Source organism: Beauveria bassiana, assembly GCF_000280675.1.
Source record: "Beauveria bassiana ARSEF 2860 unplaced genomic scaffold BBA_S00001, whole genome shotgun sequence".
Taxonomy (NCBI): Eukaryota; Fungi; Ascomycota; class Sordariomycetes; order Hypocreales; family Cordycipitaceae; genus Beauveria; species Beauveria bassiana.
In genome coordinates this window covers 596,023-618,705 of record NW_007930836.1, presented here as the reverse complement: position 1 = coordinate 618,705, position 22,683 = coordinate 596,023, and the positions used below count along the sequence as shown (strand labels likewise).

Here is a 22,683-nt window from a genome sequence, read left to right as displayed (position 1 = left end):
AGCGGCGGGTTGGTGTGATGATAGCGGTGCTCATCACTGGAGAATGAATGGCACCACAACCCCCCCTCGGTGTGTCCAGAAGGGGAAATAACTAATTGGCAGAGGCATTGTTCTATTTAATACTGGCTGCCACCCACGCCTGATATCGACAGGAGTTGCAAAATTACAAAGCGGAAGCGGGATTTCCGAATAGTGGCTCAGCTTGCTCAACTCAGGGGAGCTGTTGCTGCCCAACGGTGATCAATCAATGTTGAATATGCACGCCCAGCCAGGTCCGGGGGGAGCACCATGTAAAGGGGGCAGAGAAATAGTCAAGCAGTTTTGATACCTAGGCAAAAAGAAGTGGACGTTGTTGAGCCGTGATGGGCCTCGAAGATTGTAATGCCCGGTGCCTTGCAGCGCACCAAGGCAGGGACCAGGTTCGAACGGTAGGGAGAGAGGCGAGAGCAATCAATCACTTGCATCTTGTCGCTGGCTAGAAAGATGCTGCATAAATAAAAGCAACGGGTTGGTTGAGTATGCAAGGCGTAAAATAGATGTCGAAATTCAAGACATTAGCAGAGACAAGGCTGAGGCACCCCCGGATGGCCAGTTATTATACCTGCCTAATCTTGCTTTTCTAATCTTGCTTTTCACCCGTCACATCCTTGATTATTGCTGGCCCGACAGGTCGCATATCAATGTGAGGCTCCAAGACTTCCTTCCTTGTTCCTTTTGGCCACGGCACACTGCCGAAGCTATCGGCACCAACAAGAGTATAATGAACCATCACCTTGTTGGTGCCCTGCATATGGGATGGAGACTTTGCCAACTCATCAAAGTCGCGCGACTCTAGGCCAGTTCACCCGTTCATCCCTCCGGGCGGCGTGTAGGCTTTCCATGCGTTGCGAACCCCCATTTCATCATCAGAAATGGTACGGGTAATCCAGTTTAACATTTGACATTGTACAAAGAGATGTTTCCGCACGTGTGGTGTCACTGGCGACGGCTCCACCAACGGCCTGGGAGTCTGGGACAACGTCCGCGCGCACCCTTCTCTCTCTCTTACGGACGGGACATGTCACTAGCTTGAAACAACAATCAGTGCGTTGTGGCGAGCAAATCGAGGCATCCGGTTTTCTTCACGATATATCAGAGACCAGAGCACACGGCCGGGACCAATCAATATCTGCCGTAATAAAGAGCTCGATTGTGAACCATCCGAAAGAGGGAGGCCTCGGCCAGGCAAAGCTTATTACAACACTTGCGGTGGCCACTGGGAGCCTGCACTAACTAGGTACCAGCAGGCTGGAAAAGCAGGCCGTAATTGAAGGCCATTGTCTCGCATTAGGGCTAGCTTTATTAACACCTGAGAGGTTGGCTTCTTCCTCGTGTGATTTTGCTTTTTTTTTTAGTCGGGCAGTTCTGCTTTACGTACTAGCGATCAACACAACGGCGTCATGAGCTTTTCATCAACAATGTCAGCCGGCATCATGCAGCGTGTGTCGCGGCATGGCCAAGTCTAGCAGCGCGGCCGTTACAAAAGCCAAGAGTGACTCCGTAGAAGTAAGTTTCTTACTGCGCCCCGAAACAACCAGGCCGCTCGCCAGTTTCATGGGTAAGAAGCTGGCCAGCCGCAGGACGCCCGAATACAAAAGGCTCCGAGACACAACACGCGCAAGGATAAAAAAAAATGGTGACTGGACGCCTTTTCAGGCGAGGCGAGGCGAGGGGCTGCCTCGGCGTCGTCGTCGTCGGAGCTCCCCTCCACGGCAGAGGTGTGATTGGCCTAGAGCAGTCCCCCGGCTTGTCAGCTAGCAGCCTTTCAAGTATGACAAAAGGTAGCAGCCTCTCAAGTCGCCAGCAGGGGTTCGACTTTCTTTCTCCAAGATACGGATACATGTCGTGCTTTTTTGTGTGTCAAGAAATATCTTGGCTGTGGTACGGAGTAGTGGTGTGCACGTCGCGGAAAGAAGGCGTGCGGGCGCGGTGATTGGCCGCGAGAGGCTTATGCCTCACCTAATGAAGACGAAATGAAGAGCTCTATTGGTTGAAAGAAACCCCGTTTGGGCCTCGCGACCAGGCTTTCGACGCCATCGTGGTACGAGCTGTTGGAGATACCCAGTCAACTAGTAGACAGCACCACCACATCGTCATTTGGCTTGGAAAGATTGAAAGATCAACATCAATCACCCCATCTGACGTTTGGCGACAAGGCCTTGAGGCCCTGGCGGTGCTGAAAATCGGTCCCCTCCCGCTCGGTGTGGCCCTGCGCGCTCGCAAAGCTCGTTCTTGACGTTTAATAAGCGATGCGGGGGTTTCACTACTCTCTCGCCACCTCCCAGTTTTTGATGTGTTTCGTTCCGGCCCCTCTTTCCCAGGCTTTCGCTGGCGCTGAATTGATGAGCTGATCCCTTGTAGGCCCTGTACGACATGCTGTGCGCCAATTCGATTGGTGAGCAGCAGCAGCAGCAGCAGCAGCAGCACCAGCAGCACCAGCAGCACCAGCAGCACCAGCAGCACCAGCAGCACCAGCAGCACCAGCAGCACCAGCAGCACCAGCAGCACCAGCAGCACCAGCAGCACCAGCAGCACCAGCAGCACCAGCAGCAGCAGCATGTTTGCCGTGGCCGGGCTGCAAGTTGTATGACCGTCGGCGCCCACCCGTCTGCCCGCCCGAGCAAAAAGTAGCGGCGGTGCCGGCCGCGTCCATACGGCCCGGGCTCTGTGGTGGTGGTCTTGTGGTGCACACCACTTGGGCGCGACCGACTTTTCTCTGCTGCAGCCTCGCTCGCCACACGGAGTGAGCAACAATATGGCTCGGTCGAGGTACAGAAGGAAGGGAGAGGGATGTATCCTGCCCGCGTTTAACAAGCATGAATATATTGCACTTATTACGCGCGTGCGATGCGAGATGCTCCGCGATTGAGACACACAGCCAAAGTTACCCACACGAGAAGCAGGAGATTTTATCGAGTTTCATCAACTAAAAGGAAAAATATAGGCAGGGTCAAGAAGCACGACAAACAGAAATGAGATGGAAACAAGGCCTTTTTTTTGGTTTAATTACTTGCACATTTTTGTCTACGATCCATGTCCGATCGACCGCGAGACCCATTATCACGACGTATGCAAACGTGATTGTGGAGGCATTGACAAGAGCTCTAATGAAAATAGGGAAACCAAGCCCCCAAAGCTGGGCCACTAGCAGATTCATGCCTATCAAATGCGTGCTCAAATCGTGAGCTAGCTGCCGTGTGGTCGAATGAGGTAATTGGAAGCTTATGAAGGAGGGGGGGCGCACAGGCCTGGCACCAACGGGGAAAGAGAATCGGAGAGAGCAAGATAAATACTGGTAGGAATAAATCTGATAGGCGAGACTTTTCTTGGTGCGACGAGATGGCTGCTGAATTGAGTTTTGGACACGTCCGTGTCATCTGGAGGAGAACCGGGTGTATGCCAGCATGCATTTATGATGGCGAGGATGCTGGCCTTGCTAGCAACGCGGGCTGAAGCATTCGAAGAAGAATCGTCGGCTAACTCGTGTACCGGAGTGTGTAAACTGGAAACAATACGTGAAAGGGTTGAAGTGTCTTGCTTCATCTGTTTTGCGATGGTGACGTGCTGGTGCGGAGACTTGTAGTCCAAGACCAATGCGAGGAAAAAGTATGGCGATATTTAAGCAAAGGATTATTTAAAAAAAGAAATAGAAAAAAGGTTAGAATGTACATTAATGTTGCACGCGAGTTGCCGCGTCCAAGTCGCGAAGTGGTGTAGATGAGATTTTTAGGAGCTTTTTGTGGGGGCACGTCATAAGAAGGAGAAAGGCTGGAAGCTTTTGCACTAGCGAATTGGTCAAATGTGCCAGTGATGCATAACTCTCAAGAATACCATTATCGCCTTTCTGTACGCATACACCAGAACAAGTTCTATGAAGATGTGCGGTCAGGTATGCAAGCTGCGAGGCATCTCGGAATGGACAATCACGATGTCAAACCACTTTTTTTTTTTCTATTCCGCCCCTGCAACGCGACGGTAATGCAAATTGCCGTGGGTAAAAGAAAGAAGAAAAAAAACGGCCTCGCGCTGGGAATAAAGTGGAAACGGAAACGGGCCAGTCAGAAACAAGGTGAGGAGATGTGATGAAGGATCTCGTGCTTCCAGCTGCTGGTATTATTTACCGGATAATAAGGGCGATTAGGCGAGTCAACGGCAGCGGACATTGGCGATTGCTGTTATTTATTACTAGTTTTGAGCGGTCGGTCGTGGTGTGGATGGTGTCTTTTTTCTTGGCCCTGTTTATCTGCAGCGGGCTGTTTGGCAACAAACAAGGCGGCGGCCAGTTGTGGGCAAACAGGGGCCGGTCAACAATCATGATGTTGACGGCGAGCATTGTGGTCGAGGCCAGCTATACGGATTACCGTTAGCGATGATGCGTCAAGTCAACATGTCGGTCTGCGAACTATGCTATTTTGTATGCACAAGATGCATTAATGTAATTTTGCCGTCGTATAACTGGCTGTTTGTCCAAATGTCTGCAAACGCGCGAGGGCTCAATTACGAAGATTTGTTTTATGCTCATCCACTTTTTTCTGCAATCTGGCTATGCAAGCATAAGTCATTTCCTCGATATTTAAATTTGGATCCTTTCATCCTTCTCGATTTCCCCACAAAGTTGAGCACCGGCACAAGCCACTCCAGCCTAACCCAAGTCTCTGTTACGGGGCGCTTTTTTGTGCGTCAAGACTCGAGCTACGAGAGCATATAATTAGGATTGGGCAAACGAATCTTGACGAATGAATCGAGATTGAAGTCAAGAAGGAAAAAAACAGACAGGCATTACCCTGTCCAATTGTCATCCCTACAGGTAGATGCTTGGACTGCAGGGTCCGAGTTGAGAGACAGAGACGGCTCGATCAGACACAATAAGACAGCGGTGCATCGCGTTTGTTTCGATTCTGGAAATTCTATCCCAAGGGGGCAAAGGAGAGAATCTGCACATTTGGTACGTATCTATTTTCTGTCCCCCAAGTTGTCTTGGTGTGGCTGCCTTCCTTTCTCGTCCTCGTCTATTGAAGTGGTGTGCTGGCAATCGCGTTGATTTAGCGCGCAATTGTACTCGGGACAATGGGCCGAAATGATGGGAATGGAAGGGCCAGTGTAACAGAGGGAAAGGCATGTCATCAGGGAGGGAGGAAGAATGAACAGCCTCTACGCTTCAATCTATCATGATGAATTTCTTGAATCTTAATCTGGGACTCGGCAAAATACACCGCCGGGTTCCTGAATTTCTTTGTGTAATGGGAAGTTTATTTTTGCCATTGTGCCATTGTGAGGCATTGCACAAAGCCACCCGTGGCCTTGTGTTTTGCTGGAGCGGGGAAGCAAGCGTTCCTCGCCGAGGATTTGGTGAGAGGCTTCCCAGCGTGGTGGTTCCAGTTGGCTGAGTGGTGGAGCGAGCGCTGTTACAAAATTAGTGAGGTCAAGGCTGCACAAAGTGGTTAACAGAGGTGCACAGCACGATGATTTGTGTGCTTGTGCCACCCAGCTATGGTTTTTTCAAATCGCCATCGCCAGACAGACGCCTCACACCTCAAAGTACGCCTCGCGCCCTGGGCGTGTGGGCTTTACACGCCCGATTCCCACATGTTGATGAGAATATAATAAAAAATAAAAATATACACCCACGACCAGGCAAACACACACCTCCCCTGGCTGCAGTAGCGCGGCCCCCCCTCCTAGCCCACACGAGCAAGACGCCAAAAAGGGATCCAGAAAAAAAAAAGGACTCCAAGCAAGGACGAGGGCGTCGTCGAGGCTGGCTATGATCCATGACCCATTACTGGCTGGCAATAGCTCAGGCTAAGCAGGGGGTCTGCTGAACGGTGCTGTACTGGGCTGTACTGTACCTTTGGTGGTACTTGTGGTGCTCCGGTGCTGATGACGCCGTGGTGCAGTGCATTCTGCTTTTTAGCCTTTCGGGGCTCCCAAGTCGCTAAAACGCCTGCTGAGTTAAAGGTGCTGAAACTTTACAGGCTGCAACGAGGCCCTGAAGCACACAATAAAAGCACCCGATGGCCACCATTAAACACCACTGACTGTCCTCTGGCCACTGTCCACCCAACTGCTTTCTCTTCATCCTGCAGGCACTGTTAATTACCGTCCTACCTGAAGGAAATGCGCTGCCCCGAATAAAACTAACCGTCTCTCCGCTAAATACCAATCTGCTCTGTTCGTCTCCATCCTCCTCTTACCTCTCTTTTTATCCCACCTCCCCTCTCCTCCTCTTCTTCTGCCTCTTCCTCCTCTTCTCTCTCATCCTCGTCCACTCATCCTCTTCTCGCCATTTCTTCTTCGTCCCTGACCCCGTCACAGCAGGTCGACACCCTCGCACAAGAAATCGGCCCTCGGATTGAGACGAGAGATCCTTAAAAGCCGCCCCTTCCCTCCCTCCATCCTCGATCCCCTCCCTCCAGCCCCCTTGACCACTGCTAGCTTCCAACACGATTACCCGTGTAAAAGCTGCTCAGCTGAAGTTTAAAGAGAACAATCCACTCGATTATTCTCGCCCGCCCGACAAAGCGATTCAAAGCTGCCTTGATTGGTATTTCGCTCCTCTTGTCCGCTCCAACTGAGCTAGTCTCGTCTTTCGACTCCAACTTGGAGCTTCGCCAGATTCCAGTTCTCTCGACATAGGAATTCGATCCACTCTTCCGCCATCCACCGAAGACCTCCCTTTGCCAGCTTCCATCAAGCTCGCTCGACAAACGATTCGATTCCCACCCTTTCCCGTCACTAGTTTCTGCTAGACGTTCCTTCAGTCGAGTCTCTGGTCCCTACCCTCTGCTCCTCGACAGCCACCGACGTTCGATACGACCCCTTCTCTCGAGATAGCTTCACTAGCCGGACCTCTCGTCTCTCTGCACTCCTTCATTTTACTCTCATTTTCGTCTTTTCTAGAGGTTGACGGCAAATTGTACGTACAAACGCTTCCCAAATCACCACTCTTTGACTTCTCAACAACTCTACCAATCGGGCGCTTGCCTTATCGTCACACCAAACTCTCAATGTCCGTGGGCTGACCTCGTCTCCATTGTAATATAGTTGCATGCCGGGCCACCTCCTCTGCATTCTTCAGCCTCTCCACTGTCGCGGTCGACTTCAATCCTGTGCACAGCGCTCTAGGACACGTTAACTCGTTGGTCCCACCCTCTGCACAATTGTCTCATCTTGATTGTCTTGTCCCTTCTGCAACAGAGCCAGTAAGCCTTCCCTTTATTCTTTTCCTGCCCGCTGGCACCTGATGCCAATCGATCGAAAGCCTCCCATACCAGCCTACCCCTCCCTACCTTTTAAGGGAGCGGCACGCCAGGGGAAATTCTTATGATCCCCGCAATTCCGCCATGGCAATGTCTTGAATCCACCAAGATGTGATTCTGTAGCGTGGATTTAACTAACCGAGCGCTTCAACTCTAGAGCCCTTAAACCGGCCCTCGTCCAACCTCATTTGTCTCTGTCGACTCACTCTCTATATGATCTTGGCAACTCTTTGCCAGCAACTCTCACTCGACTTTAGTCTCACGCTCTTTTAATACGCTAATCCTTTAATTCTCCGGTAACCGGTTCTCTTTTTACCCCGGCCGCTCGCGTCTCTCTTTACACAACTTTCGCCTACCCAAGATTCCTGGAGAACCTACCAGCCATTCCTTGTCCAACGGCATTCACCAAGATACAAACCTTTCGCCGTCTCGTTCGTTATCCGCAATTATCTATCCAGCTTCTCCGTCCTTCGTTACCACGGGAAGCTTCGTCATTCTCCATCCGCAACCATGGCTTATACTCAGCACGATGACTCCTTTTTCATCGAGTCGGACGAGCCCACCTTTGAGCGAATGAATTGCCGCTCCGCCGCCAAGATGATTGCCCGCCAACGCCAGGACATTATTTCCAGCGAACTCTCCCGGCTAGCCAGCGAAGAGTACCTCGAGGATATCCTCCAACATATGGCCGACATGGAGGTACGAAGCTCGCCACATGCTCATTCATTATGTCACTGTTTGCTAACTTGATGACAGGATGCGACTCTGCCCGATGCTAACCTGATCGATATGCAGCGCGAGGTGCAGTGGTTTATGAGACCGTATCTCATCGACTTCATCATCGAGGCCCATGCCGCCTTCACTTTGCTACCCGAGACTCTCTTCCTCACCGTCAATCTGCTGGACCGCTACTGCTCGAAACGAGTGGTCTACAAGCACCATTACCAGCTTGTCGGCTGCGCTGCCCTCCTAATCGCTGCCAAGTATGGTGACAAGAAGGACCGTGTTCCCCAGATCACCGAGCTCAACAACATGTGCTGCGGCCTCTACGACTCGGGCATGTTCACCCAGATGGAGATGCATGTTCTCAACACGCTCGAGTGGGCCATCGGCCACCCTACCGTCGACTTCTTCACCCAGCTTATGGCTGCCGAGGAGAGTGACGACGCGGAGGTCGAGCACATGGCTGCCTATCTCTGTGAAATCGCACTCTACCACCGTGACTTTGTCTCGACCAAGCCCTCGATGATGGCCCGTGCCTCGCTCGCCCTCGCCCGCGCAATTCTCGGCCGTCCCGAAGTCAACGACGGTGACTGGGCACACACGGAGAACGTCACTCTCCTAACGCTATCACAACACCTTAGTCAACCCTCGGCTACTCTGGCTCGCAAATACGCTACCCCTGACCTGTCTCGTGTCTCGCAGAAGCTCACCGAATTCATGGCCGAGCAGGCTGCCATGGCCCGCAGAGCAGCTCACCCTCCTACTCCACCCGCAGAGCAGGTGAGCAAACCTGCAGACATTTACAGCACCCCTCAAAAGGTGCACGGCGGTGCCGCATATTACCAGGGCTACGTGACGCCTCCCATCACTCCCGATGGCGTTCACGTTCAGACACAAAAACAAGTCTATACTTCGTTACCGCCCCGATGCCCCGTTACCCCTACACCGCATCACGGCCAAGGGACAGTGTTTGCAGCACAGGCGCAAAATGGCTATCATAATCAGCATTGTATGCAGTATTGAGGTGCATCGAAGCATCGCATGCTGCATACAGCATGGCGCACAGCATGAAAGCATTAAGCCGGCTTTCAAAAACCCCAGAGTCTCGTACCGCACATAATATCGGGTCCTGGTACAACATATTACTCTTTCATCTTCTCGTTTCGAATTGCACATTGGCATTCAAAATGGTTTCTTCTCTCATTTACGTCATGCATTTAGCGACTTTTTTTTTTCATTACTTTTTCGCCCTTTGCTTTTTCCGTCGAACTTTCGACAAGAAAAGAAAAAAAGCGTCCGACAACAAAAAAATCTCTGCGGCATGTGGCCCACGGGCCCTCAGAGTTGATTTCGCATGTTACATCATTTCGCAGTGTGCACCATTTTCTTTGGGAACATGAGCCTCCACAGGCTTGGAGCATAATGGCCCTTGGTGGAAGTTGTTTTCTTTGGGAGGATTAGACTACAAGGGGGCCTAGCCAGCCTCGCTATGGAACACAAGAATGGAACAGCGGCCAAGGGGAGAAAAAGGATACCCAAGCGTTTGGTCGCAGCTGGCGAGAAGAGTGCCCCAGGGTTTAGCCAACGCCTGCAATATTGTTACCCTTTTCCACTGGGCTTGGAGACGCCTATATGGCACCTGTTTAACTGGGGGGCGGCTAATAACTTAGAAGCGGTCAATGCAGCGTGGTATGCATCACCCTTGAGGATAAGGGGTGCCCAGCGAGGAGCTGTATTGATGAGGGGGCGGAGCCTTAGGTTCAATGTATGGGTAGTTGTAAAACAGGCACAAAGAAGTAAAATACAATCCTATCAAGGGCAAATTAATGGTCTCGTGCAAGTGAATTAACGTGTAAGGCATTTACTGGTCGTGCGTGCCAGCCAAGAGTGCCAGTGGCAGTGAGTGCCTTGTGCATTTGGCGAGGTGCGCAGCGTGTGATGTGATTGGTGAGGCTATCGAACCATGAGTATTGTTGTGGAGGATGCAATTTCGGTGGACTTGGACTAATTGGACAAGCATGACCGTCATTAGCTATAATTTATCACGGTGCGCGGTTTCCATTCTTATATGTTGAAGTCTCTGTCTTCTTGCCTCAACTATTACTTGCATGGCAGAAATTCAAGTCAGCTGAATCACTTCGACATACTGCCGTTGCCACCCAGACAGATAGTTGGCAAAACGGCTGCGTGACCAGAACAACAGTTGATACAGCCACGATCCTGGATATCTTGCCAGACAATGACGTGAAATCAACGCTTTTTTTTTTTTTTTTTTTTTTTTTTGACTTTGTGGTTCTTTTACCTGGGTCATTCATCTTGCCGAAATGCGTGCGCATGGCGGCGCTGTTGTGTTTTGTCTGGTGGTGGTCTTTGCTGGCAACGTGGTCTTTGGCGGGCGTCTCTTGAAACTTACCCGGCAGAGCTCCCTGTTTGGCGGTTACCGTCCGGTATATCCATGTTTGCATGACAGTCCTTGTACCAACTTGAATGGATTAATTCCTTACAGTACGCGATAATCTCAGCAACGGGGACTTGCACGAGTGCCGTACAAAGACTTTCCCGCCAGTGGAATGGAATAGTGTTAGACCTTTGATAGGTCATTGAGCCTTGACTCGGAAGTAATTGGTGGCTTGCTTCTACTGACAAGACCTCTGTTCGAGACTAAATTAATAGTTAACAGGGATCGTGTAGCTATTCGAACTATTACTGTGCCTTGTGTAGATAGCATTGGTGAATATATTGTTGACTGTCTCAACGCCAAGAGAACTAATAGTTGCTGTATATATGCGTGCTCTGTGCGCTGAGTCAATCCTGACAACGCCCGTGCCAGAAATGAGCGTATCAAATAGATTGTCAATCAAAAGTTTGTGCGGATTGCAAGAAAAAGAAAAGCCATGTGCATTGTTTTACTGGTAGCATTCACGGTGCAGCCACCTCCAGGACTTGACGATACCGCCACAGCCCGCCTTTTACCTTGTAGCAAGCAATTTATATATAGGCATATAGAAGAAGCTTACTACTTGGTTTTTAATTATCCGTGATAGCCCAGACCCATTTTTATTCTCCTTCTTTCTGTTCTTTGAGCTCTGACTTCGAATTTTCCTATACGTATCATTCGTGTTAGTTTCTCGCACAATGACTTGGCATGATGGCTAAATCGCATCAAGGGTTTTGCCTACCGGATCGCTTTGATGATTGGGCACTTGCGGGACGGCAGCAGGCTTGCATCGGATATGATTAAAGTTCAAATTCTCACAGATGACCCCGTTTTCGAATTCGAGAGGTCCAACCCATTCAAGGGGGCATCGGGCCTCGACCACGAATTGCTCCGTAGAGCCATCGGCGGCAGCTGGCTTCGTGGTACAGGAGAGAGACTCAAGTTGTCTGTCGTAATTCAATTTGCAGGCGAAGCCGTGCGCAAAGGACTTGGGGCCATTCCAACCATTCAACGCGTTAGAGTCTCTTTCATTAGATGAACTATGACATTCATCTTATCAGCATTGCTTGTACGCGCCTCAAGGTCAGATGCTTACGACGGAGAAGAAGATGATGTATAGTACCTTGGGTATCTGATGCATTAGTATTGTTGTTTATTGTTGCGACCTGATACGTAATAGTTTAATCATCTAGCTTTGCTGGACTCGACCTTTCATCGTCACTGCTTCCCGTATCTGCCGTTGATACTAATTCAATAAATGCCTCGCCCAAAACTGTGCCTCTTTTCTTGCCAGCCACTCTACGCCATTCATATAATGGCCGTGTTTCGGTATAACCACCAAGTCAAAGTCCTTGTCCGCATCAATCAGCGCACTCGCCATGCGCATCGTCGTCGACGGATCAACCACATTGTCCACCTCGCCCGTCACCAGCATGAGCGCGCCGCCCAGCTTGCTCGCATTTGCGCAATTCGAGTTCCTCTCGTAGCTCTCGTCCACCGGCCAGCCCATGTACATTTCGGCCCACTTGCCGTCGCTCATGCGGTTGTCGTGCGAGCCCGAGAGCGCCACGGCCGCCTTGTAAAAGTCGTGGTGGTGCAGCACGGCCGCGGCCGCGTTTTGCCCGCCGGCGGAGCCGCCCGTGATGCCGACGCGGGATGTGTCCATCCAGGGCCGCGTGCTGGCAGCCGTCTGCATCCACTTGATGCGGTCGGGGAAGCCCGCGTCGTTGAGGTTCTTGTAGGCAACGTCCCGAAACGCCTTGGAGCGCCCGTTGGTGCCCATGCCGTCAATCAAGACGACGACGTAGCTGTCGCCCGCCCTCCTCCGAGATCCGCCGGTGCTGGCAAAGCGCTTTGGCGTAAAGTATTGGAATGGGTGGGCGTAAATGACCTCGATGACGGGATACTTTTTCGTCTCGTCCATGTTGTGCGGGCGAACAATGACGCCGTAGATATCCGTCTCTCCATCTCTGCCCTTGGCGGTAAACCGCTCCGGCGGTACATATTTTCCTGCGAGCTCAGAGTCGACGACTTCCTTTTGCAAAAAGGCAACCTGCTGGGAAGAAGCCACCGCTACCACGGCCGTATGCGGCAAAAGGTCAACGCGGGACCACGTGTCAATAATGTATCGGCGGTCGGGGCTAAACTTCCAGCTGTGCATCCCGTCCTCGCTCGTCACCAGTCGAAAGTCGGATCCGTCGAAATGGACGCAGGCTAGATGCTCATAGTATGGATCCTGGCCCGGAATGGCGCCACATGCCGTGAACCAAATTCTCTGCTCCTTGATGATGACACTTTCCACCGACTTGACCACCCACTCGCCCTTGGTGACCTGGTTCTTGAGCCTTCCGTCTGACAAGTCGAATCGGTAAATGTGGTTCCATCCGTCGCGCTCGCTGGCCCAGAGAACCTCGTTTGTCGCAGGCAGCATCTTGTACCAGAGTTTCTGGTTATAGTCGACGACCGTGTCGCTGCTGTCCTCGACCAGCACTTTGACGGCGCCGTCGGTGGAAATTTCCAGCAGTCGCACATGCTTGTGTCCGCGCTCGTTGAAGATGAAGCGAAACTTGTTGCCACAGTCTGACCATCCGATGCGTTGGATTTGATAAGGGTTCAAAAACAAGGCATCATTGATTGCTATCTCACGTCGTGCATGCATATCAAAGAGGCGAGGTCGGTCCGTGTCCAGGTGGTCGCCGGCTCTCCGCCAGCCATTCTTGTTGGTGTGGTGGCTCAACACCTTGGGACGGAGCTGGTCATCTGGCACAGAGTTTTTGAGCTCCAACGGATATCTAGATCCTTGTCTAGTTTGCATCGCTACAGCGTACCGCCCGCCCGGCGCCACCGAGGCGTTTTGGTAGCGGTTGTCCTCGAAGCCGTCAAAGGAGACCTGCGTCTCGACTTTATCTTTGCGCATCCACAGATTATACCGTCGAATAAACGTCTCATAGTCTGGTTTGCTTACGGTTTCGGTAGCTTGAGGAGACTCGGTCTCGCACGCAACATCAAGGCCATTGTCCCAGCTGACTCCTAGACCCTCACGCCGGTCCTCAATGTTGACAATGCCACGTTCTTGCTTCAACTCCAGCACCACGTTACGCCCGCTACAGGCTTCCCAGAAGCGGAATCTGTAGCCAATCGGGGATGTAAACGGGAAAGAATCTCCGGGAAGCACCTGATCGATACGACGCTCATTATTGCCGTCGTGGTCGATCCAGTAGTACCCGAGCATGACGTTTGTCAGATTAACAATGGTCACTGAGGACCGACCAGGCGACGTCCTCGGAGAGGGCTTCGTTATGTCATAATCTTGTTCAAACTGGTCCTCCTCAAACTCTCCACACCAGACCTCGAGCGCGTTGGTCCTGGAAAACTGCCAGATCTTGTCTGCGTAGCGGAAGCGCACCCACGCGCCGTCCGGGTCGACATTGAGCCAGGTGAGGGGTAACTGGTCCGCGTCTAGCGACTCGCTGGCGGCGGCGCCGTCGACGCTGCTGAGCGTCGTTGCAAGAGCGGCATGGTCAAATGCTGGTTGTGCAGTGCCTCGTGCACAATCCACAAAGATGAATTGCCACTTATCCGATGGTAGACTCCGTTTGTACCAAAAGACGTTGTTCCCAGGCAGCCAGCGGGGTACCACCATGGCCCTCGCCGCGCATGCATTTTCGAACTTGGTCACCTCCTTGGCAGTCATTTTGTAATACTCTTTGTAACACCCCTTTGTCTGCGATCTGATGTTTGTGAATTCGTGTTGTTCTAGTCTGCTCTCTCGCAATATTGTAACGTTTTACTGTCTCCCTCCACGGCGAGGAAATACAGCCGCTTATATCCGAGTCAACGGCGCTGTGCGGGCGTTGGACTCGTCATCTCAAAGAAACGCTGGTTAGGCAGCCGTGTTTGTACATTGGCTGCGCATGGGTGGCCTTGCATGAGTGGCGTGACACTGGCGGCTAGACTGTGGAGGAGGCTTTGCATTGGGAGACAAAGGTAGCCTGATGAAGCCTCTCTGTGATTTCGAATCCGACAGTAAGTCCATAACTACGAGTATTTATATTCGCACTTCCGTTGCGAAGCGAATCTGACCCCGGGACGTGTGTCGACACTGCAGTCCCATGACTACAATGGTTACGCGTACAACTGCTTCGTCTCGGCCCTTGGGCTCTTTCAGAAAAATGTTCAAAGTCAGTCTCATTGTGCAATTAACACAGTAAGACTGTCGTTCTGGCTGCTAATTTATTTCAGGATTACACACCCTATGTTGGACTTTTACTAGTCTTGATGAGCGCGTACCTCTACAACAGGCAGGAAGGCTGGCAGCGCATCTCCCAATTAGGCCCCGGAATTCCTTTCAAATGCGACCAGAATTACACAGTGGAGATTTTGTCCATTGATCCGCTTGCAATTTATCTCAACAATTTCCTGAATGACGCAGAAATCCGATATCTACTTGCACTGGGGTATGTGATTAGTCGGCATCCGTCAGACAATACGACATATTATGAGCGTCGTTCATCGCTAACCAAACTTCAGGGAAAATATATACAAGCCGTCGGAAGTGGCTTCCCACAGCGGGATTATTGTAAATACGACAGTACGCAGCTCAGAGAGTGCCTTCCTACTAGAAGACGATGCCGTATGCAACTGTCTCATATCCCGCATGAAGTCTCTACTCGGAAATGTTCAACATGAGCATGTAGAGAGCCTGCAAATGGTCAAATATGCAGCGGGCGGAGATCGGTATCGGCTGCACACTGATTGGAGCGTAGCAGCCAAGAACAACACGGATGAGGCGTCTGGAAAACTAAGGCAGAGTCGTCGTCTGGGCACCATCTTCGTCTACTTGGAGGACAGCTGCGCTGGCGGCGAGACGTACTTTCCCCTGCTAACTGGCGTCTCCGATGACGCAGATGGGGAGAAGTTCGCGGTCGCAAAGCAGGGCGGAGGGCTTCTCGTCAGGCCGAAACGAGGAAATGGGGTTTTCTGGAACAACATTCACTCGAATGGCACAGGTGACGATCGGGTTGTCCACGCCGGCCTGCCAATCAAATCGGGCGTCAAAATTGGACTGAACATGTGGAGCACGTACTATTTCGACTCTCCAGTAGTCGGTGGTTAGTTCAAATCAAAATGCAGAGCATTTACTGTCAAGCATAGCCTCGCTCCTGGCACCGCACCCGGATATTGGTTTTCTCGTTGATAACTAGTAATTGACAAGGATCGTGGCTGTCGCAAGCTCCCACCGGAGCTCTATCCCAGCATAGCCTCGCTCCTGGCACCGCACCCGGATATTGGTTTTCTCGTTAATAACTAGTAATTGACAAGGATCGTGGCTGTCGCTAGCTCCCACCGGAGCTCTATCCCGAGCCGTTCTGCTCGTACAACCGTGCTAATCATCCTGGGGGGTCCTTTTCAGCTACACCGGCAACCTGCATGTGTTTCCAGCACCGGCGGCGGTACGCACCGTTTACGGCCAATTATTTGCAGCTACGAGGAAGCTCTTTTTTTCTTTTTTTTTTCCCTAGCAGCGGCGCATACACACCTTAACGGGCAGGAGGATGCGCGTCTCACGATAAGGCTGGCTAGCGCAAAGTGAGGAGCTTAAAACAAAGTGTAAATCCAAGCAAATATACTAGTAGTACAGGGCAGTCTAGCAATGCGATAATTACAGCAGAGGAGAAAATAGAATGCAAAAAATATATATAGTTGAAAAAAATCGATATAGATACTAGGCACATAAAGAGGATGTAATTGACAAGTTAGTACACGACTAGCCTTGTTCGTCTTTCACGCGAGTCCTCCAATGTGATGGCAAGGCCGGGAATCGAGCCTGATTTGACTTGTCTCAGAGGACCGTCCAAGCTCCTCAATATTGCATCAAGTGTCGCTTCCGGCAATGTGTTCTAAGATTATCTTGGCGACTGAACAGCATACCGCAGTAGCTGCAAGACAGTGACGGTTGATGCATCCTTTCATGACGATCTCTATCCTTTCTCAGTGCAAACGTTGGCGACTTGCCATTAAAATCAGAGCAGTTTGGTACTCTGCAAGAGTAGTGGCGAAAATGTAAACGGTAGTGCTTTTGAAGATCGCATGGCCGCTTAAAAATTGTTTTTGATGCGCATGATGGATGTGGGCATTGTAGTACTGCTGGGGACAAGTTTGTGTCAATGCTGAACGGTGACTTAGAGTCGTTCTCGATCAACGGAGGGATAAACGGGTCCGGAAGACTCCCAGACAGGAACCTCGAAGCATCAGTGCTTGCTTGGAGGTTGAAGTTCGAGAGTTCCTGGCAGCCCGTCGCCTTGAACAGCGGCTGATCGATAGCAGAGCTCATTCTTCCAAAGGCCGAGTTGAAAGGAAACTCAACATTCGTCGGGAGTGTATCTCGAACCTGGCTCGCTGGGCCGTGTATATGGCAGATGGCTCTCGCCAGACTCGGTGTCACAGCCTCAAGGGAGCGTTGCCTTCGGGCTCCGGATTGCTCGCCATATTCCAAGCTGTCCAGAGATAAAGAAGGAGCGTTCAAGTCAAAAGCAGTGAGAGTTTGCGCCCATGGCGTTGAACTGGCTTCCGTCCAATCGTCATGCTGGCCCATCTCCGCTCGTGCTTTGCCAGATGCAGCATCAGCAAAGGTATTGGCGTGATATCCAGGGTGCTGTAGCGTCGACCCTTGGAATGAAGAAAGAGGTCCAGTAGGAATCTCCAATATAGGTAGTATATTGCCAAAATGGGGGCGCGTGGTTCGCTCGCTAGGCTCGGTTGCTGAAATGAGCTTGTTGCAACGACAGTTGGAAGACGAAGACATGGTGCTTCGATTGCGTGAGGGTAAGTACATTGCATAAGCAGCGTAGAACAGCATATGTCTACCGTTAGATAGTTAATGCGCCATGCACTAGAGTTTGAGTCAAGGCTGCTGCCGGCGGAGCCTTATAGCTGCGGACATTGTCCCGTGTCCCGCGTCCCGCGGTGCTACCGAAATCGTAGCTCGACATTCATAAAGCCAGTAACTGGACTTAGTAAAATGCGTCTCTGATTGCTTAATAGGCGATGATTTTGGTTGAAATACCTTTACATGAATCCCTCTAGTACTATGAGTTTTGCGAGTAGGGCGATGATGTTGATCCGCAGCTTTGCTCACTCCTGACTTGAGTGGTAACCTCAACCTTCCGTGCGGACCTTGAGAGTCACCCATTATATGAGCATGACGAGGGGCTAGTTTAGCAGGCCATCTGACTGTCGTAAGTCTGCTTGTGATGGTGTTTTTAGTGAGCTATGAGGTGCTGAGTGGCGTGTGAGATACCATTAAGGGTATGCGAGTAGGCGGCATCTTAGGTATAAAGAGGCGCTCTGTGATGATGAAAACGGGTCAGGTCGAGCGCTTATCGACCTCTGTTGAAGCTATACTGAGTATCCATCCTTTACAAGATGAACGGACGGGGGGAGCCTGTAAGATAAAGTAGACGGCAGAAACTGTTAATGGTACTTGCCGACACGGCATGGTTCTGCGCGGCTGAAATTGATGCTATACTGGCGAGAAATTGGACTTTCTCTACTCGATACTCATTAGTGCTTGTGAAGCATGTTCCGTCTTTGAAGCTATGATGAGCTGATGATATTCAAGTGTCGGTATATACTTGGTATTATTGTGCGATTGGTAGTATAAGGGCTTCATATGTTGACTGGCGTAATAATTACCACGTAGAGCCTGTAGCATAAGCCCTCATAGTGCGCAGTGCGTTTCCTAGTGCTGTACTTCCATCTTATAGTATATACTCTGCCCAGTCTCAGGAGTACATATTGATGCATTGCGCAAGCCACGGCCATTATTTAGTCCGACGATACTGCACGCATATTATATGCCTAGCAATAGTTCGCTGGCAGGTATCTAAAGTCCCTTAATTATTTGGGTCACTAGCCGAGTGGCTGCTGGCGCCTTTGGCTTCCTGCAGCAGCTCTGATTGGACGAAATAAACAATAAAGGCACAGAGAAAAAGAATGAAATGAAGATACTTGTCGATCAAATTTGTTAGTTCTAATGTAATTGCGTTGTTTATATGAAGCCTCTGAATCTAGCCAACTCCCTGCCGCATTCGGCCAAATTGGAGGCTATACATTAAAGCTTGCCAAAAATGTTTCTGTTGTGGGAGCTCTGCATCGCATTCCCTCGGTCAGCAGAGTCCATGCAGTTTTGCGTCCGACGGGATATACAAACTTTACTCCTTGGCGGCATGATAGGGAGGAGGAGGGCCCCAGCAGTTGGAGCAGGCAAGAATGTCAACGCCGTCAACAAGGTTCGTGTCGACATCGACAGGAAGGGGAGAGGCGAGGACCGAGATGGTCTGGACGAGCAGGGCGATGGTAAGCGGGAAGTTCATCTTGACGGTGTGTGTGTGAATGCGAGCAGAACAAAGAGTGTCGAGTGTGATCGACTGTTGATAGCGGACTTGTTGTATCGGCTGTTCTCAGGCTTTTATGTCAAGATGGTCCGCAGCCTCTTTTCGCATATCCATAAAGACGATTATTCATACTATTTGCTGCCCAATTATGGATACCTCCATCATGTCAACACTAAAATGTGGCAAGGCTAAAGGATCGCTATCACAGGGTCACCGGAGCAAGGCCACCAGCAGCCATTGCCCTTCGCAGCAGATCCACGTGCGACAGAAGCAAGCGTACCGTCAAATAAAAGCTCTCTTGAAAAAGGATCAATAACCTCGAGCAATTCCGCCCACGCGAGGCCACCCAACGCGAGGCCACCTGCCGTAACGCGAGGCCACCCGCTGCGAGGCCACCCGCCGCAAGGCCACCCGCCGCAAGGCCACCAGCTGCAGGCTGCGCTTTGCAGTACCGCCATTTTCTCTAGCACAACTCTCTTACCTTAGATCCGTCAGCAAGGCCTGCGCTGACGACAAGAAGACTGGAAGGAAAACATATCCAGCAGACTTTCCGGCACGAGCCATCCTCGCTCAACTTTGACAGAACCAATTAAGAGATTGCTTCCGCGGCCGACATGAACGCCGTTTGCCCTCAGAGTTAACCGGCCGCGACATAATAAAATCGTACTTGATCTCAATTTACTTCATTTACCGCGATGAGTTGGTCTAGCACGTCGATTCTGCCGAAGGCAAAGCACAGGTATGCTTTGCTATCGAGCAAACACTCTCTCGAAGATCCGAGAACAACGACGACGGAAGCACGAAGACCCCAATTTCGACCCAAAAACTCCTTTATAACCTACCTTTTTGCACTTCTTGCGGTTTTTGATGTAATCGCTTTGGCTGCCCTGGGGGTCAACTACATAAGAACCACGCCCGGCCGCACGCACGCACTCAAATTCCATCCCTCACATACATTTGGGAGCATTGAACACATCGGCGATGCTGACTGGGATGGGTTATTGCCTGAAAATGGTGGTTATTGGCTAGATCAGTCTCCTCAAAACGGGGGCTGGTATGGCATCTCCATGTTCCACCAGCTGCATTGCCTGCAATTGATGAGAATGGCCATTCAAACTATTGCACCGCCAGACGAGGAGGCAGCCACAATCATGAAACCTCGGCATGACCGCGACCCGTCGAAAGTGCCGTTTGGTCATTTGGGCCATTGTCTTGACTATATGCGCCAGGTAAGAGAGCAACATGATGCCGTCTGCTAGGTGCAAGCTAACCTAGCCCCGTGAAGACCGTCCTCTGTTACGCAGACGGCACTCTTGAGCCGCCCGAACCTAGTGACCACGGCCTGGGAATTGAAGGTTACAACATTACACGCCACTGCAAGAGCAGCGATGCTGTGTACAGGCTCGCAGAGGACAGTCCAATCAGGAACCCTGACGGCTCGCCCCGCAGAGCAGCATGAGGTTGGAGCGCGTCATAGCTAGGTAGTAACATGAATAATACACATGGATTGCAAAACGCGTATTCGTCGCGCCCGAAATGTTTACGAGCTTGGTCTGTCATTGTCTGTTGCGTTTTGAAGATGCGAGATAACGGCCCATAAGTTGAGTGCGGGTGCGACGAGTCTATAGCAGCCTACAGGTGAGTTATAGCTAAGACTTAATTCGCCCCTTATGTGTAGTAAGATGTAGAATCAGGTTTTCAAAAAAGTAGAGGTAGCCGTTTTAGTTTATGTAATATTCTTATTAGACCTGTGATAGGCCACCTAAGCCTGACTGTATGAAGGCTACAAATGACTAGTGGCTTGTCAATACTGATAAGACCTCTATTCGAGACTGAACTTATAATTGATAGGATCGAGTAGCTACTTAGTCTACTGCTTTACGTTATGCAAATATCACTAATAAATAGATTGTTAATTTAGTCTATGCTAACAAGGGAGTAATAGTTGCTCTATATATGAGTGCTGTGATGCCAGCGCGCCGAGTTTTTTCCAACGGCGCTCGCGCTAGAAATGGGCGAACACTTCTTACTAGAGGCTTGAAAGGGGGTTTAATATAGGTCCTAAAGCTGATAAATAGCTATAAATTACTTGGTGAACTAGCTATCAATGCTGGTAACTGTCTATTTAATTAGCTGTTAACGTCATTAGTGGCCTAGTTAACTGGCTATTAATGCTGTTGACTGCCTGGTTGACTAGGTTTTGGCGCTGTTAACTGTCCTGGCTGTTGACGCTATGGATTGCCTGATTGACTGCCTAGTTGACCCGCCTGGCTGACTATATCGAACACCCTTACGCACCCTCTTGGCGTGTGCCTACTTGGAGTTGTTAACCTTGATATAAGAATGAAAAATGAGTTCTGGCCGCAACTCACCTATAGGCTGCCATAACGGGCGGCCTTGCGGCAGGTGGCCTTGCAGGCTGACGCTGTAAGAGGCCTTGCAGAAGGATGATCAACTAACCAAGGCAGGCGCAATAAGCCGCTGAATGCCACTGCAAAAGTACAGTTGGCTGTAAAAAGCACCCCTTGTCAGGACCACAATAGACAGCCTTGGTCTTGGCGACCGGCAAGCTTGTCCTCGCTGCTCGTAAGACTGTGCCGGGACGCTGCCACCATGCAATGCCGACCCAGCTAACGGGTGCCGCTTGGACGAAGGGCAAAAAAACGTCATCTGTTTTACAAATATCCAACTGTATATTGACACAAGTGGAAACGAACAGGCCGCGGCTGTTTTCACAGTGACGGCGAGATATTCACCCGAAGCGAGGTTTCGCCCTGGTCCTGCGCTCGCCTCAACAGCGCCATCAAGCATTTCGTCACAATGCATTTTCGATGGATGTTTGCCCTGTTGAAGATTTCCTTGTCATTGCCGTTGCTATCGCGAACTGCCGACGCCGAACGCTCTGCTCGCCACTGCGTTGAAGAAGGAAGAAAACACATCAACATCTGTGTTTCATTTTCCACCGAAGCGAACAGCACCACAGGAGGGACGGATTTCCGTCTTACTTTTGAGCACCAACGGTATTCTACCGGTGGATGGACGGCCGTTGGCCTTGGCAGCGGCATGTACGGGGCCCTGATGCTGATTGCCTACACAGGGACAGATGGCGGTAAAGCAACCACTCCGCCGTTACCAAAATGATTCTAACATCGCCTAGAACCTGTTCTAAGTATCCGTCATGGAAGGTAAGAAAGTTCAGAGGCGTACTGCATTTGCTGTACTAACACCGTCTTAGAGGACATATCGAACCGCGACCCTTTGAGCTCCTGCCAGAGATGGTCATGTCCGCCGTCTCAATTAACGAAAACAAGTGGTTCACGTCAACTCTCACCTGCTATAACTGCGACGACTGGGTCAAACCAGACAAAGGAGCCAGCGCTCAACCATTTATCTGGGCGACCAATCCCTATGAGCCCCGAGATGGCGCTTCTGCCGACGCGCAGCTGCCGATGCATCGACACAAGGGGCATTTCACGCTCGAGCCCAGCAAGGACCAGAGAAAAGGGGGGTTACTTGACGGGGATACTGTTTTAAAAAATCCAATTCACACAGAAACCGCAATGGGAGATGCGACAGTCCCCTCGTCCGCACCGAAGCCGTCAGCCAGAATCGTGGTACTAATGAGTCTCGCCATCATGGTCCTTTTCCCGGCAGCGGCACTTTGGGCGGCAGATGCATCGGAGAAGGGGAGCAAAAGCTTACGAGCCGCGCAAGTGGTTGCCACGCTGGTCTGTCTGGTGACTGGAATAGTTATTATTATTCTATCCCCAAACATGGAAAAGGTACTCTCTCTCTCTCTCTCTCTCTCTCTCTACTCTCTCTCTCTCTC

At 50.9% G+C, this 22,683-nt stretch overlaps 8 protein-coding genes across 8 annotated transcripts in view; 4 read left to right on the top strand and 4 right to left on the bottom strand.

The window, feature by feature from the left end:
• Nucleotides 1-2,302: 2,302 nt before the first annotated feature.
• Nucleotides 2,303-3,196, bottom strand: BBA_00205 (uncharacterized protein; the record flags this gene model as incomplete). The annotated part of the gene is made up of 2 exons (XM_008595302.1): nucleotides 2,303-2,836; nucleotides 3,050-3,196. 2 exons carry the CDS (start codon nucleotides 3,194-3,196, stop codon nucleotides 2,303-2,305), a joined length of 681 nt encoding a protein of 226 aa, XP_008593524.1.
• Nucleotides 3,197-7,808: 4,612 nt separating this feature from the next.
• BBA_00204 (cyclin domain-containing protein) lies at nucleotides 7,809-9,044 on the top strand (the record flags this gene model as incomplete). Its single annotated transcript, XM_008595301.1, has 2 exons — nucleotides 7,809-7,997; nucleotides 8,055-9,044. The coding sequence occupies 2 exons, from the start codon at nucleotides 7,809-7,811 to the stop codon at nucleotides 9,042-9,044; spliced, it is 1,179 nt and encodes a 392-aa protein (XP_008593523.1).
• A 2,660-nt stretch (nucleotides 9,045-11,704) lies between these two features.
• BBA_00203 (prolyl oligopeptidase family) lies at nucleotides 11,705-14,152 on the bottom strand (the record flags this gene model as incomplete). Its single annotated transcript, XM_008595300.1, has 1 exon — nucleotides 11,705-14,152. One exon carries the CDS (start codon nucleotides 14,150-14,152, stop codon nucleotides 11,705-11,707), a length of 2,448 nt encoding a protein of 815 aa, XP_008593522.1.
• A 478-nt stretch (nucleotides 14,153-14,630) lies between these two features.
• Nucleotides 14,631-15,574, top strand: BBA_00202 (2OG-Fe(II) oxygenase family Oxidoreductase; the record flags this gene model as incomplete). Its single annotated transcript, XM_008595299.1, has 3 exons — nucleotides 14,631-14,639; nucleotides 14,701-14,915; nucleotides 14,989-15,574. 3 exons carry the CDS (start codon nucleotides 14,631-14,633, stop codon nucleotides 15,572-15,574), a joined length of 810 nt encoding a protein of 269 aa, XP_008593521.1.
• Nucleotides 15,575-16,481: 907 nt separating this feature from the next.
• Nucleotides 16,482-17,263, bottom strand: BBA_00201 (uncharacterized protein; the record flags this gene model as incomplete). The annotated part of the gene is made up of 2 exons (XM_008595298.1): nucleotides 16,482-16,499; nucleotides 16,604-17,263. 2 exons carry the CDS (start codon nucleotides 17,261-17,263, stop codon nucleotides 16,482-16,484), a joined length of 678 nt encoding a protein of 225 aa, XP_008593520.1.
• A 1,308-nt stretch (nucleotides 17,264-18,571) lies between these two features.
• Nucleotides 18,572-18,833, bottom strand: BBA_00200 (uncharacterized protein; the record flags this gene model as incomplete). Its single annotated transcript, XM_008595297.1, has 2 exons — nucleotides 18,572-18,593; nucleotides 18,676-18,833. 2 exons carry the CDS (start codon nucleotides 18,831-18,833, stop codon nucleotides 18,572-18,574), a joined length of 180 nt encoding a protein of 59 aa, XP_008593519.1.
• A 1,124-nt stretch (nucleotides 18,834-19,957) lies between these two features.
• BBA_00199 (uncharacterized protein) lies at nucleotides 19,958-20,313 on the top strand (the record flags this gene model as incomplete). The annotated part of the gene is made up of 2 exons (XM_008595296.1): nucleotides 19,958-20,083; nucleotides 20,140-20,313. The coding sequence occupies 2 exons, from the start codon at nucleotides 19,958-19,960 to the stop codon at nucleotides 20,311-20,313; spliced, it is 300 nt and encodes a 99-aa protein (XP_008593518.1).
• A 1,361-nt stretch (nucleotides 20,314-21,674) lies between these two features.
• Nucleotides 21,675-22,683, top strand: part of BBA_00198 (cellobiose dehydrogenase) — a gene marked incomplete at both ends in the record, with an annotated part of 1,277 nt that continues 268 nt past the window's right edge. The window contains 4 exons of the mRNA XM_008595295.1: nucleotides 21,675-21,963; nucleotides 22,012-22,039; nucleotides 22,090-22,362; nucleotides 22,407-22,582. Coding sequence (XP_008593517.1) covers nucleotides 21,675-21,963; nucleotides 22,012-22,039; nucleotides 22,090-22,362; nucleotides 22,407-22,582 — 766 coding nt within the window. The remainder of the gene's footprint in view (nucleotides 21,964-22,011; nucleotides 22,040-22,089; nucleotides 22,363-22,406; nucleotides 22,583-22,683) is intronic.